This window comes from Python bivittatus, unplaced genomic scaffold, assembly GCF_059951505.1.
Source record: "Python bivittatus isolate LINGU-HERP-01145 unplaced genomic scaffold, Pbiv_v1 ctg000330_np1212, whole genome shotgun sequence".
NCBI lineage: Eukaryota > Metazoa > Chordata > Lepidosauria > Squamata > Pythonidae > Python > Python bivittatus.
In genome coordinates, this window is record NW_028277058.1 from 38,128,965 (window position 1) to 38,143,662 (window position 14,698).

At 40.0% G+C, this 14,698-nt stretch overlaps 1 protein-coding gene across 7 annotated transcripts in view; it reads left to right on the forward strand.

Moving 5' to 3' along the window:
- Positions 1-14,698, forward strand: part of CARD10 (caspase recruitment domain family member 10) — a 120,479-nt gene that overhangs the window by 60,442 nt on the left and 45,339 nt on the right. For 3 of the 7 annotated variants that reach the window (XM_025163405.2, XM_088141056.1, XM_025163407.2), the window contains 2 exons: positions 8,458-10,139; positions 13,049-13,267. In XM_025163405.2, the coding sequence (XP_025019173.2) occupies positions 10,085-10,139; positions 13,049-13,267 (274 nt within the window). In that variant the 5' untranslated portion in view covers positions 8,458-10,084. Of the gene's footprint in view, positions 1-7,183; positions 7,495-8,457; positions 10,140-13,048; positions 13,268-14,698 lie in introns of those variants that run through there. The other 4 variants (XM_025163404.2, XM_088141057.1, XM_025163413.2 and 1 more) reach the window with 4 other exon arrangements.

Here is a 14,698-nt window from a genome sequence, read left to right on the forward strand (position 1 = left end):
ATTTAAAGTTTAATGCACATTAGAAAACCTGAAAGACCAGGTTAGGGACAGATCATCTTGGAAAAAATCTATCTATGTGATCACTAGGAGTCAAAAATGACTTGATGGAACATAATCAGTCAATTAGTATTTTAAAGCAATATAATACAATTATTTATATCTAATCAATAGTGTACTAGAAAATTATAACCTCTGTGGTATTTTTAAATCCCTCATTTATTCATTTGTGTTTTACTTTTTTTTCTATGTTTGTTTATACAGTATTGTGCAAAAATTTTAGGCAGGTGTGAAAAAAATGCTGTAAAGTAAGAATGTGTGTGTGTGTGTGTGTGTGTGTGTGTGTGTGTGTATATATATATATATATATATATATATATATATATATATATAGTTTATGTTTATCCAAATCAAATCAGTATTTGGTGTGACCATCCTTTGCCTTCAAAGCAGCATCAATTCTTCTAGGTACACTGGTACAGAGTTTTTGAAGGAACTTGGCAGGTAGGTTTTTCCAAACATCTTGGAGAACTAACCATAGATCTCCTGTGGATGTAGGCTGCCTCAAATCCTTCTCTTCATGTAATCCCAGACAGACTCGATGTTGAGATCAGGGCTTTACCGGGGCCAAACCATCACTTCTGAGGTTCCTTGTTCTTTAAGCTGAAGATAGTTCTTAATGACATTGGCTGTATGTTTGGGGTTGTTGTCCTACTGCAGAATAAATTTGGGGCCAATCACATGCCTCCCTGATGGTATGGCATGATGGATAAGTATCTACCTATATTTCTCAGCATTGAGGACACCATTGATCCTGACCAAATCTCCAACTCCATTTGCAGAAATGCAGCCCCAAACTTGCAAGGAACCTCCACCATGCTTCACTGTTGCCTGCAGACACTCATTATTGTACCCCTTTCCAGCCCTTCAGTGAACAAACTGCCTCCTGCTACAGCCAGATATTTCAAATTTTGACTTATCAGTCCAGAGCACCTGCTGCCATTTTTCTGCACCCCAGTTCCTATGTTTTTGTGCATAGTTGAGTCGCTTAGCCTTGTTTCCACGTCAGAGGTATGGCTTTTTGGCTGCAATTCTTCCATGAAGACCACTTCTGGTCAGACTTCTCCGGACAGTAGATGGGTGTACCCGGGTCCCACTGGTTTCCACCAGTTCTGTGCTGATGGCACTGCTGGACATCTTCCCAGATTGAAGGGAAGTAAGCATGATGTGTCTTTCATCACTGGTTTCCTTGGCCGACCACTGCGTCTATGGTCCTCAACTTTGCCTGTTTCTTTGTGCTTCTTCAAAAGAGCTTGAACAGCACATCTTGAAACCCCAGTCTGTTTTGAAATGTTTGCCTGGGAGAGACCTTGCTGCTGCTGTATAATTACCTTGTGTCTTGTTGCTGTGCTCAGTCTTGCCATGGTGTATGCCCTGTGACATGAAACTGTCTTCCACAACCTCACCTTAGTAGCAGAGTTTGGCTGTTCCTCACCCAGTTTTAAGCCTCCTACATAGCTGTTTCTGTTTCAGTTAATGACTGTGTTTCAACCTACATATGCAATTGATGATCATTAGCACCTGCTTGATATAATTGGTTAATCATACACCTGACTCTAATCCTACAAGATCCCTGACTTTGTGCAAGTGTACAAAGTGTGCAAGTATAAGAAATGATGCTGGTTTGAAGCCAAAGGGTAGTCACACCAAATATTGATTTGATTTAGATTTCTCTTCTGTTTGCTCACTTTGCATTTTGTAAATTGATAAACAAACAATTACTATATTTTTGAAAGCATTCTTACTTTACAGCATTTTTCACACCTGCCTAAAACTTTTGTACAGTACTGTATATTTTCCTTAATATTTAATAAAAAATGAATTCTTAAAAAAAAAAAAGAAATCCAAAGCCTAGGTTAAGAGATATGTTATCAAGTAATAAAACTGAAGATTTTTTATCAAAAATTTCAGAGCTGAAAAAAATCCTCACCTTTCTCACTTGAAAAGGTGCAGTTTAATTTTACTTTTTTTACTGCTGTAATAGTATATGGGAAAGACCTTGGGAGACTGGGCCAAGAGATGCTGCCAAGGGAACAGTCAGATAAGAGACAGCATAGCCTGCAGCTGGATAGTGGGTGGGGCAAGAGGCTCAGAAAAGACCTTCCCTAGTTTTTCGGGTTGTAAAGAAGACAGGGAAAGAATTGTACTTTCAGACTTGCAAGATTGATGTCAGCCTTATGAGGTAGACCAGACAGGAAACATGACCAGATGAGCTCATGCTACTTTACCATAAAGCTACATTGACAGAATCTTGCAAGTCTGAAAGTACAATTCTCCCCCTGGCTCCTTTACAGCCCGAGAAACTAGGGAGGCTCTCTTCTGAGCCTTTGCTTCACTCACTATCCAGTTGCGGGCCATGCTGTCTCTTACCTGACCGTTCCCTTGGCAGCATCTCTTGGCCCAGTCTCCCAAGGTCTTTCCCACATACCATTACAATTGCTGATGTAACCGGTATTTTATCTTTTAGCACAATGATCAATGACGAAATCAGTGGTGTTTGTGTTTTATATACCAGAGAGCCAGTATGGTATGGTTGAGGTGTTGGACTAGGAACACTGAGACCCAGGTTCTAGTCCTTCCTTAGGCACAGAAGGTGACTTTGAAACAGTCCTTCTTTCTCAGCCCTAGACTGGAAAGTCAAAAAACGTATCTACCAACTTGCACTTTACCAGTGTGATAAATTACACTCCATAATTTTTAGTGAAGAGGCTTTCATCCTGTAGTGGATTGATTCAGTCTGATAATAAGAAAAACATTAGATTTATATTCTGCCTTTATTTTGTGTAACTCAAAGTGGTGTACATACTGCTTTCACTTCCTATTTTCCCCACAACCATATAAATAGGTTGGGCTGAGAGAGAGTGACTGGCCCAAAGTTGCCCAACCAGCTTTCATGTCTTTTATTCTTTTCACATTTCTTTCTCACTCTTTCTGTGAGTCCAAGAAATATTTACTATAATTTGTACATGCCAAACATACACAATACCGTCAGCCATCTCTCCACCTTGATTTAATGCTTTACTATAATATCTTCCTTAGATGCTGATGATTGATTTACCAATGTAACTATACAATTCTCCAACCTGGAAGAATGTTATTGCTTTTCATTCCCAGAGACTGCAGAGAGGTGATTGTTTTCTTAACTGGGAAAATTGCAGGCACACTAGTTAAAAGAAGCTCTAAGACAGGCAGTCCAAAATTCACTTTAACCATGAGTTCCTTAGAACTAGCCCTGAGCAAACTGGATTCACACAATGCACTAAGCTAAAATCAATCAAACCACATTATGGCTTAGTATCAAGATCCTCAATATAGATAGTATTGGGAGATACCAATATGCTTACAGAATCTCCCTGGCCTTTGATGGACTCCATGGCGCGCTTGACTTTTTTACAGATTAAAAACATTATTTTAATTCTGAAAGAAATAAATGGGAAATGGGCATTTTGGAGAGGAAAGCACCAGTCTTCATCATTTTTATTTCCAAGAATGCCTCAAGGCCTTCAATGGATCCTGGAAGCATGATTAGAAAATAAACATGGTGGGTGACTGCAGCACAGGGCTTTATTTGGAAATGGGGATGCTTGCCTAGAGAAAGGACAAGGAAAGCAGGAATGGCAGGGAATGCTCTGGAGGAGAGGACAGCAGGAAGCAGTATGATAAATGAATGCTTTGTAGCTGGTCATGCTCCTTATGGCAGTACATGTGACACACATAAAAAACAGGGGAAGCTTCTGTTGCACAGTCATGGACACGATCTGGACTTTTCCAACCATACACTGTGGACAGCCCTGCCACCAGCTGGGTTTTATTGAATGCCCTGTGAATCCAAACCCAGCCTTGCTTGCAGTGCAAGGCTAATACCACTCAATCTTACAGAGATTTCGTATAAATTATTGAAGTTATTTAACTGAAAGATTTAGGAAGCAATATAAAAACTAATTTTTAGTATTATTCAGACCAGCTGCATGGCAAGTAATTTCAAATACAAAGCAAAGGTAAATAAACCTTGAGCTTAGATGAACTAAAAGAAAGGCAGTATTACATAATTTCAAACTCAAGTGACTGATAGAATCTATTAAGGAGAGAAGAATATATGTCCAAGGCAGCAAGGGCCCACTTTCATGAACAATTCAACAAGAACCCACTTTCTGCGCTTGCTATCTTTCAACTTCACAAACACTTCCATTTTCTGCAATTGCCTATCTCTTGCAGGCTTTACTTTTCATTTAGGTGCTGGTTAAATATTTTCCTGTCCTTACATATTTTTAATAGTTAATTTGTGGGGTTTTTTTTAATGTGTTCTAGCTTTTGAACATTTTGAATAGTTAATGCTGCTGGGTGGTTTTTATTGTTTCGATTGTCCTTTTAATATTTTAAATATTTTAATTGGCTTTGTTGCTTTGATTTTTTTTTTTTTAAAGGCTGCCTTGGAAGTTTGCCGAAATGCAGTTCCTAAATGTAAAAAAATACATAATAGCACATTTTCACACCTGCTGAGGCCAATCCTCCCATTTACCAGAGTGAGGTGTCCCATTTTATAGGTCAGATTTGGAGGAGGGGGTTGTTTAATAAAATATTCCATTTTTTTTAACCATAGGATATATACCAATTTTATTTTTTGTCTTGGGAAACAGAATGCATGAACTGTTATTGCTGCATACTGATATATTAGTGTTCCCTAGAAGCCACTGTAGATTTCTTCCTGTTCTCCCACCCTATGCACCACAGGGGAGGCATTTGCCTTCCTTGTGTTGTTTGTTAATAGCTGCAGTCTCAGAAGCTCTTTAAATTCTTTATTTGTCTTGCATAGGAAAAAGATTTATAGCCAACACTAACTATTAGCCTATGCTAACTATTAAAAATGTATAAAATCAAAAAATAAAATATTAATTCCATTGGTTAGTCTGCTTTTATTTTTCTGTCGTGCAGCATTGGAAGTAGGCTGTGCTAAGGAAAACTAGGTTGCCTTTGAGCATGATCCCAAGATGGATAATCACTATTACAGTACTCCTAGTTAAAAAGAGGGGAATGCCTTTCTTTGCTCAAGATTCTGGAAAGCCTCTGCCAATCAGAATAGAGGCTATCCTGGACTACACAGGCATATAGTCCAAAGTTTGATTGTAATACTTAAGCTTTGCATACAGAAGATCATGGTTTCAGTCTTTTGCAATTTCTCTTTCTCAAATCTATAGTATGGGGATAATAATCAATGGAAGGACATTGTTTGGGAATACAATTCAAGGTCTTCTTTTTCCAGAGCAGGAGTGGGAATGTTATCTGTCCAAGTGCTAAATCAGGCAAGTGAATCAGGTGATAACAAGACTTTCAAGCTGGACTCAAATTTGTGCCAGAATAGCACAATGTTTGGGAATGAGGGAAGTAATAAAAAATATGCCTTTGTTTTTTTTTTTAAACAGGGACCTTAATTCACTCAGGCAGTTTAAATTGGAACGCTTCTTTGCAAGAATGGTGCAGTGCCAGTTAAAAGCAAAACATATTACAGCTACCTGGAAATCTTTGGTTAAAATTTGATGTGTTTTACAAGTTGAATGTAAGTGGTCGGAAATAAGTTTAATGGTACTTATTCTCAGATCACTGGGGGATTTCCCTACTTTTGTTACTGACTTCAACACTGGCACACATAGTCAGGTTCTGCCCTGCAAGTGGTATCCAGACGACATGGGAATGCAAAAACAAGGAGGCAATCATCCCACATCCATACTGTTCCCCTTGCTGTATTCCCTTTGTGGACTAAGAGAAGCAGGGAGACAAGCTGGCCACTGTCAGCGGAGTGGGAAAAGTTTCCTCCATTCAATAGATAAGGATGGGAGAAAGAAGCCGAGGTATCATTATGGTTTGGCTTCAGAAAGGAGAAAGTAATATACAGGTAGACATTCCCACCAAAGCTGCTAGAAAGGGCTGCTAATCTGTGTTGGAGCATTTCTCCTGGACTGAAAGCTACCCATCACTGACCTTTTGAAACCCAAAGGCATTGGAGGAATATGCAAGGGTGGTACTGATCTAAAATGAGCATGCTCCTTGCATATGCAAGGAACCTATGGAGAAGAATAGGCAACCTACCCTTAACAAGTGGAATTTTATTGGATTACCTTGGGGTGTGTATACTTACTTAAAAACAATGATACACTTATTTCTTCTGGAACCCTAGTCCTTCTTTAAATAGCCCTATGTTTTACATGGGAAAAGCACTATTTTACTCCAGAAAAAAATGTTATATTTTAGAACTAAAAATATTAAAAGGAACATCATTAACTATATAGATCAGTGTTTCTCAATCTTGGCAACTTTAAGATATGCAGACTTCAGCTCCTAGAATTCCCCAGCCAGCCATGGAAATTCTGGGAGCTGAAGTCCACATATCTTAAAGTTGCTAAGGTTGAGAAACACTGATATAGATGCTCACCCAGGTGACAAAATGCTTTTTAAAAAAAGAGATGCAAAACAAGAGGTGTGGCCAAGCCCTCGGGTGCCTTATAACATCACCAAACCTCTTCGCTGCTGCCCCATCGCTTGTCGCTCTCCGGCCCTAGCACTTCGCCGTAGGTGCCTGAATTTCCGTCGCCAGATATAGCTCTGAGGCACCTCTGCATGCAAGCTCCCCGTCGAATCCACGCTTTACGCGACGGCAATGTTTAACCCTAGCTTATTAAATCAACCACAACGGGCTAGATTTACACCACCCGCGAAGCCATCAAGCATGGCTCGTAAACCACAATGGCCGGGTTCCCACCAGGCGCTAAGCCAAAAGCAAAGCTATCGCATTATGCCTGCCAGCCCGGCCACAAACCCTCACACGAACCTCCTGCGCTTTAGCAGTCACCACACCTCCCATGCAGCTAACCTGCTGAGGTTAACGCGTACGCAAGGAACACGCGCAAAGCGCTGGGTAAACACTAAAAATGCCACCTACAGCCAGCCTCCCTCACGGTCCCTGCCCGTCTGCTCCTTTCTACAAAGAGGGTGAGGGTCCCTGGGTCACTTAGCCGGCGACTGGGCGGCCCTCCTGCGAGTTCTTTTCCGCTTTTATCCCGCCATCCCCGCCCGCGGGGGTGAGTTTCTCTCTTCTGGGAATGGAATCCAGCCGCGCGCATTCCTGAGCAGGCCGAGGGGCTGCTGGGACTTGTTTAGGCTCAAGCCACCTCGAATGCTTCATTCGGTTGCAAATCTGCCCCTGCCCGCCTTTCCGCCCACCTCTTTCGCCAGGGAGGAAGCGGCTGTAATTGCGGCCGCCAGGTGCGCGTCTCGGCTTGAGTCGGGCCGAATGAGTAGGCGAGGGAGTAAGTGAGGCGGGGGAGGGGGCGAGGAAGTCAAGCTGGCAAAGAAAGGGAAGGCGAACGCGGAGAAGCTGAGAAGGTCTCTTCAGTTCGGGAGTTTGCTCCCGCTGGAATTAGCCCATCGGTTGCGAAGTTTAAGGTAATGCGAGCCCTTGTGGTGCGAGTTGGGAGAAAAGGGTGTGCATTTTTCTGATGCTGGATGTATTCCGGGGGTCTTTTGTTTCTGCTGAGCAGATGTCAACAAATCCTGCAGTAACTAAGGCCAAGGATGTAAAACTGAGGTGACTCCGTATTCGCCTGCCTTTCATTTGTTCTCTTTCTCTCCCTTCTGCCCTAGTTTTCCTTCTTTGCAGAGCCATGGATCTAGAGGGTGCTATTTTAGTGTCGATAGATACAGTTTTGAATCAGCACATATTTCTAAAGTGTCTTAGGCATGAGGGCCTAAGTTTGCTTGGAAAACATATGCTTTGCCTCTGTCTGTAACTCAGGATGTTGGCAGAATCCAGCCACTGTGACTTATTCAACAAACATTGGCTAAAAGTGATATGTGAAGCCAGACTTTTTTTTCTCTCTTTCTCTCTCTCCCCCACCCCACCCCACCCCACCCCACCCCACCGATGAAGATGGAGAGATCCCTGCAGTGTTAATACTGCAAAGGAATCACACTGTACCTGGGCAGCTATCTTCCCTTTTTAATTCTGTCACACCTGCTGAATCTTAGCATTAGGTCTTGGGTCTGAGGATAAGCCCTAGTGGTTTAAATGAAAACCAGCTGTGATTTCAAATCCCTTAAACTGCGGACACTGTATTGAATTAGGCCATTGTTTATATTTGAGTAGCAAGGTTATTCAAGGTGGGGTGAAAGTTTTATCCATAAACATTTTTCCCTTTCCTTATACTTGATTCATAACATTATGTGACAAAGTGCAATTATGTGTACTTTAGATATCCAAGTTTCAGGAGAGAGAGAGAGAGGGACGTGGCAAAGGAAGGAAGGATATATGACTGTGTAGGGATGAAAAGAAGCATTAGCATTTAGCAAATGAAATAAAAGGGAAACATTGTACTGTAATATTAAGGCAAGTTTTCTGTGCTTTTTCAGACTTACTTAGGATAATCCAAATTCCCTGAAAAGCAAGATGGCCAAGAGATGCTTTTTGTGACGCTGAGAAGAATGTGTAAAGTTGGAGGGTTTTCAAAAGAAAACTTGGCTAAGTACTATTTGGGTCTCTGAGGCACAGCAAATAAGGTAATATGGACAATGCAGTGGCTATTATTTAATCTTAATTGCTATTCTTAAATGTTTAAGTTGTTTTATATGGGTGTCTGTATGTGTGATTTTGAGCTATCTTTCTCCTCTCTTTTATCTTTAAGGGTATAGATATATAGTCCTTTGGATATAGGACTCATGCAGTCTACTATCGCAGAAGCTACATAGCCCCAAGGAAACTGTGTGTGTATGTGTGATGAGATCTATGCACCATGAATCAGCAACATGTTTGCATGTCTGAGATTGGTGATTCAAAGCATTTCCTTAGGATTCCGGCCCTTTCCTCTTAATCATAGCTAGACTTGGGAGAATTAAAGACGATGAACTTGTTCATATTTAGTTCATAAGGGAATAGGGCTGCTATGATTGACTTAATGATTATCTCACAAGATTGTTGTCACTTTTACTGATCCAGGCAATCATTTGGCAGATGTGGCTTTCTCCAGTCTGAAGATGTTGCTAAATATCAGCCAGCAGTTGTTAAAGTCACAGGAACCCCAGTGTGTTTTGGAGTAACTAGTTCATACATCATACTATGAACACTTCAATGCAAATACTTTATTGTACTGTTTTGATTTCCCCATCCATTCTAATTCGTTTGAAGGTGATCTGCAATTGTCTTCACTTCTGTCTAGCTTGAAACACTGAGAACAACTCTATTGAGACAGAAGGGGAGGTGGTGGATGAAAGGGAGCTGGGAGGTAGTGTAAGGTGAGTTTCTGTTAGTGAGGGAGTAGACTGCTGATAAATGCTGCCATGCTCCAAGCAAAAAATCAGTTGAGCTATCAGTATATAGATTTGGCTCTGGATGCCGCAAATATCATGAGATTGGATAAGTTGGGACCTTATTATGAACTAATGCAAAGATCTCACATGGAAGTGCCTAAGCCACAATGTGGTTTGAGCTTAGTATATTGTGAGCTCCCAGCCATTGTAGCTGACTAAACAAATCATAGCAAGATAGAATATGTCTTAATATGTGATAGTTCAGACTATGTTTCTGTGCTTAGCCACATTGTTGTAATAATGATTTGTTGAACAAGCCATAATGATCTGGTTTACAATAAAGCATGATGGGGGAGTTCGTTCATTATAGTAAGCCAAAATCAAACCACATTTTGGCTTAGTGAGTTCCATAAACCATTCTGGATCTGAGGGATAGATAGAGGAAAGGTATCATTTGATAGGGACCTAGCAATTTCTATCTCTCTCTCTTTGGCCTCTGTTTTACCATGCATTGCCTTACTGATGAGGACCACTGTCCCACTTCTTCCTGCTATGGGAGATAGAGCAAGGGATAAACTTTTGATTTTAATCTATGAATATATGACACTTCTTTATGCTGTATCATATAATTGATTTGTCTAGCCTAGTCCATTTTCTGTGATTGGTGGTTGCTCTCAAGTAATTCTGCTACTCAGAACTGATTGAAGTTGGTTGATCCCAAGAATTCAAAGCTATGGACTCTCCCCAGAGATGGAGCATCCCAGTGACTTTGGACACAGGACAAGATGGTATGTATATTTTGCGTTTATCCTTTTAGCTGTCTTTCACTTTTTGTTTGTGTGACGTGAACAAAGTAGATCATATTATCTCATCTTCACTTTGCTGCTTCTCAAAAAAATCTGGCTTTAGTAAGATAGTTTGATTGAACAGGACTGTCCTAGAAATATATACTGCTATAGAATTAAACTTGATATGAACCATTTTCTTTTCCCAACCTGAGGTCCTCTAGATGTGTTAAACTAAAGGGTTCCTATAAACCCATCAGTAAGAGTGGTAGCCAATTTGGAAAGCTGTTATGGAACTCAAACTCTGGAAGAAGCATTCGATACTGCTTCTTCTGTTCATTTAAATGTGGCTTAAGATCTCTCTACTAGTTGCTGGTAATTTGATATTTTTGCTATCCTTCCTTATTCTGACTGGAATTTTTAGGCTGGAAATTTTCTGAAGATTAGTGATGTCTTCTGCACTACTAAACGTTACTCTGGGAATTGCGATATGAATTCTCACACTGTGCTAAGCCAAAATGTGGTTTATTGGGTTTGGGGTATTGTGTGAAGCTAGCCAATTGTGCCTTATTCAGAAAGTTGTTAAACTAATTTACCTTGATTTACTATCTTCATAGTAATTTGTCGTGAGTTCTCAGTAACTTGTCAAATTCCAGTTGCCTGGAATTTAAGGTGAAAACATGGCAGTTAGAGTTTAGACCTCAGAATCAGATAATGGCCATTGTTTTGCCTGTTGTGTAATGTGCCCATGTCTACTGGCCATCACTGAAATTACTAAGAGTGGTTTTGGTAGAAAAGCAAGCATTTGGATCTGGGTCTTTGAAGACTTTGGATATGCTAATATTCTGCTTGAATATTCAGTGCTTTGGAGAAGGCTGTGGAAAATCCTTGAAAAGGGAATAGAAGAACAGCAGGAAGTCTTGCTCAGGCAAAGCACTGCTTATCCTGCTGCTTTGGAAGGTCTGAGCAGATTTGCTCTGATTTGAGGGTCTGACTGTATGAGTTCCTAATAATTTTGTCCCCCAGGGTAAAGGGTAACATTTTTTTGGAGTGGAGATAATAACTGTAGTTTGCTTAATAATAGGGACATTGGTTTATAATGGGGGGGGGGGCAGGGGGAGCCTATGGCTCCCAAATTGTTCTCATTATTGATTGGATAGCTAGGGCTTGTAGTTTAGCAATATTTGAAGGGCCCACTTTGCCTACATCTGTTTTGAATAATTAATATAGTGTTGTTAGCTTATTGAAGTCTTTGTTTACATTATTGAATAATTGGATTTTTCTTCTGTGGGGAGCTTTTAGATTATACAAAGTCTCTTAAATGCCTTCCCATTCTGTCTGGTTTGGCCAAACATACAGTAGATGGTCACTAACAGTTGAATTCTGGGAGACTTCTGGGAGTTGAAGTCCATACCTCTTAAAGTTGCCAAGGCTGAGAAACACTGCTTCAGGTGATCAAATGCAACAGGAGACAGAGCTCCTGCATCTTGTAAGAGTTGTGTTGAAAAGATAAATCTAGTAAGCTAGGACTACTTTCATATCAACAGGCATGTGCTTCACTAAGCAGTTTAAACCAAAAGATTTGCTGATGCTGCAAGGGACTTGCGATTAAAATTTTGATAATGAGGAAGGGTACAGTGTAAGAGAGTAGTAGTAGTGATAAATCTGAACAAATACAGTTTTCTGCTTTGCCTTGGGGTTGGGAGATTTTTTTTTCCTCTGTAAAGGCTACTGTAAAGTCATTCAGGGCTCAGTCAATCAGAGCCAGTTCTGAAAACACACTGTAGAATTATAGCGTTGCCAGAGTACATGACCATTTTCTTTCTGCATGCCACTCCATGCCTTTTGCTCCTTATGTCATTATATTATGTGCTAAACTATAATGTGATTTGTTTGAATTTGGCATAGCAAGTTGTATACATACCACCATTGTGGTTTGTCCAGCAAGCCATGCCTTGGTGCAGAGACAGAGAGTCAGTAAGAGTGGATTTGGAGACTTAGATGATACTGAGAGTTTCACAAATTAGACTGAGGGCTGAAAATTGCATGAATCACTTGAGCCAGAGAGCTGCATTCTAGATTAGATCATGTTTAAGATGGGAATAAGAACTAAGGAATTAAGCTAAAGGTTTCACCATGAAGATGGGTTTTGAGATGGATTAAAAATATGAAAAAGTAGTGACAAATTTTAGATGTCTGGTAATTATAATAGATGTCTTCAGTTAAGCTGCCCTACTCTCTAGCTTGTATAGACATCTGAAGTACACTACAACGTGGAAGATTGTTTTTATGTCTCCGTCATCCTTGCTGGTACTGTTTGTTATTTGTAGCTAATTGTTTTCTCTCTTAGGCAGGAGTATATAACTTACAGCATGTGCTAGATGTGGCCCCTGAGTTCTCTCTCTGCAGGCCTTGGAGCTACTTCTGACTTTAGTAGTTTCTTGTCATTTTGAGATGGGAAGCACAAGAAAATTGTTAAGTAGGGCTGTGCAGAGATTTGTATTTGAAAGGCAAATTATGATTTGGAGCATTCGTAGGTAGGTAGCACCTGCTGGGAATACTTTAAAGCAGCTACATCTTTTCCTGGGCTTGTGCATGATCCCCACTACTTTGTGCATCCTAAAATAAAAATATTATAGTTTAAAAAAAAAATCCCCAAGACTCCCCTCTCAAATTTAATTCCATCTACATGCATGATGTAGCTCATCATTTTGTGGTCTTCAGTCTCCAATAAAGAATAGCCCTAGGCTGTTTCCATGTTCTGTGCAGGAGTTAGAATTCCCACTTTAGCCTTCAGTATGCACTACAATGATGTGAAAAATCCATTCTGACTGTTGGTACAGCAAATTGTTTAAAAGCATTTGAGGAAATTAATGTCCTTAATTTCAGTAATACTGAATATGTGCTCATAGGGCCGGAGGATATTATCAGCCAGGTCCAAAGCCTTTCTGAAGAAGAAGAAGAAGAAGAGGCTTTGTGGGAGAAGATTGAGAGTGTGAGACACCAACTAACTCGCTCTTTGAATCCAGAAAAGCTGACACCATACTTACGCCAATGTCGTGTGATAGATGAGCAGGATGAAGAGGAGGTGCTGAGTGCCTATCGGTTCCCATGTAGGAGCAACCGGACAGGTGAGAGACATTTGGAATTTGTATGGAGGAGAGATCAAAGAAGAGGGAGTGCCTCTTGCTTTCTTTAAAGTACAATATAGAGGGTTGGCTCTTGAATGAAAGGAAGGAGCTGCTCAAGGGGTCCCAGTTATGGCTCTGTGGTGCATTAAAAAAAAGGCTATGCTGCAACAGATCAAAGTTCCACGTAGCCCAGCATTTTCTTCACCCTAAGGCTTTGCTGAACTGAAATCTGACTTGTGTTCTCAAAGTTTTCTTGCCCAACAAAAAACAAAACAAAAGCTGCCCTCTACATTTCTAATTTCTTTTGAATTTCCATTAGTGATGTTTTTCAGCTGCCTTTGTTGTTGATGGTGATGGAACATGGTAATGGTTTAGTATAGTATAGTAAACTTTATTGATTAGTCAATTGACCATATCAAGAGCATGCTCATGCTAGTGTCTATTACACAACTTCCCATCAGTATGAATCCTCTTTGGCTGCTACACTACCTCTCAACAGTGTGGCACTAGATACCTCAGTGGTCAACTAGATGCCTTTGGGAAGCCCACCATATGTTCTGAGCAACCCATTCTCAGGTTTTCCAGGAAGTCTCTAGGTAAATAAGGTAGGATATAAATCAAACAAATATAATAATGATAATAATGCTTCTTGATTACAATGGCTGTAGGTGCGCCCCTGGAAAACCTGAAGGGCCAGGTAGGGTACAGATCATTTTGAGGAAAGTCTGCCTAAGTGGTTACTTAGAGAGGCATGGCTGCCTCTTCAGTATATTTACTGCGATAATGATAACAGACTCTTCTCATGTTAAGTATGGATCAGCTTTTATAAGTGGCTGCACTCTTTCATTCATAATAGGCAAATATCTATCCAAGTGTTTTTTCTCCATTTGTTCAACTTTTGAAACACATTTTAGAATTTTAAAGTAGCTCATTTTGTGACTTGATGCATTATGAACATGCATGATTTTCCTTGTCACAATATATTTACATATATTGCTGAATCTGATGCTTACAGTTTTCTGAATTGTCATTGATGTAACAGAAAATTGTCTCATTTTTATAAGCATCACCACTAGGATTATTACCCTTCTGAAAACATTTTGAAGTGGGAAGTTATATCTTACCAATATCTACTAATTCAAGTACTGATAGGTTGTATTGTGTTCATATATACACACTCTACATATATTAATCAGTATGGGTGTATAGAATTAATATACTATGAATATTTAATACACTGTGTATTGTGTATCTGCACTGAGTTATCTATACTTTATCTGTTAATAAGTAGGTAATAAACGCTGAAACAATCTCTCTTCTAAATCAGAGTCCTCGGTTTGGTCAATAAATGGTAATTGTAAATAAAATACCTCTTCTAAATCTGAGAACTTCTACATGTTATAAGGAGCAAATATTGCAAAATAAAAGGTA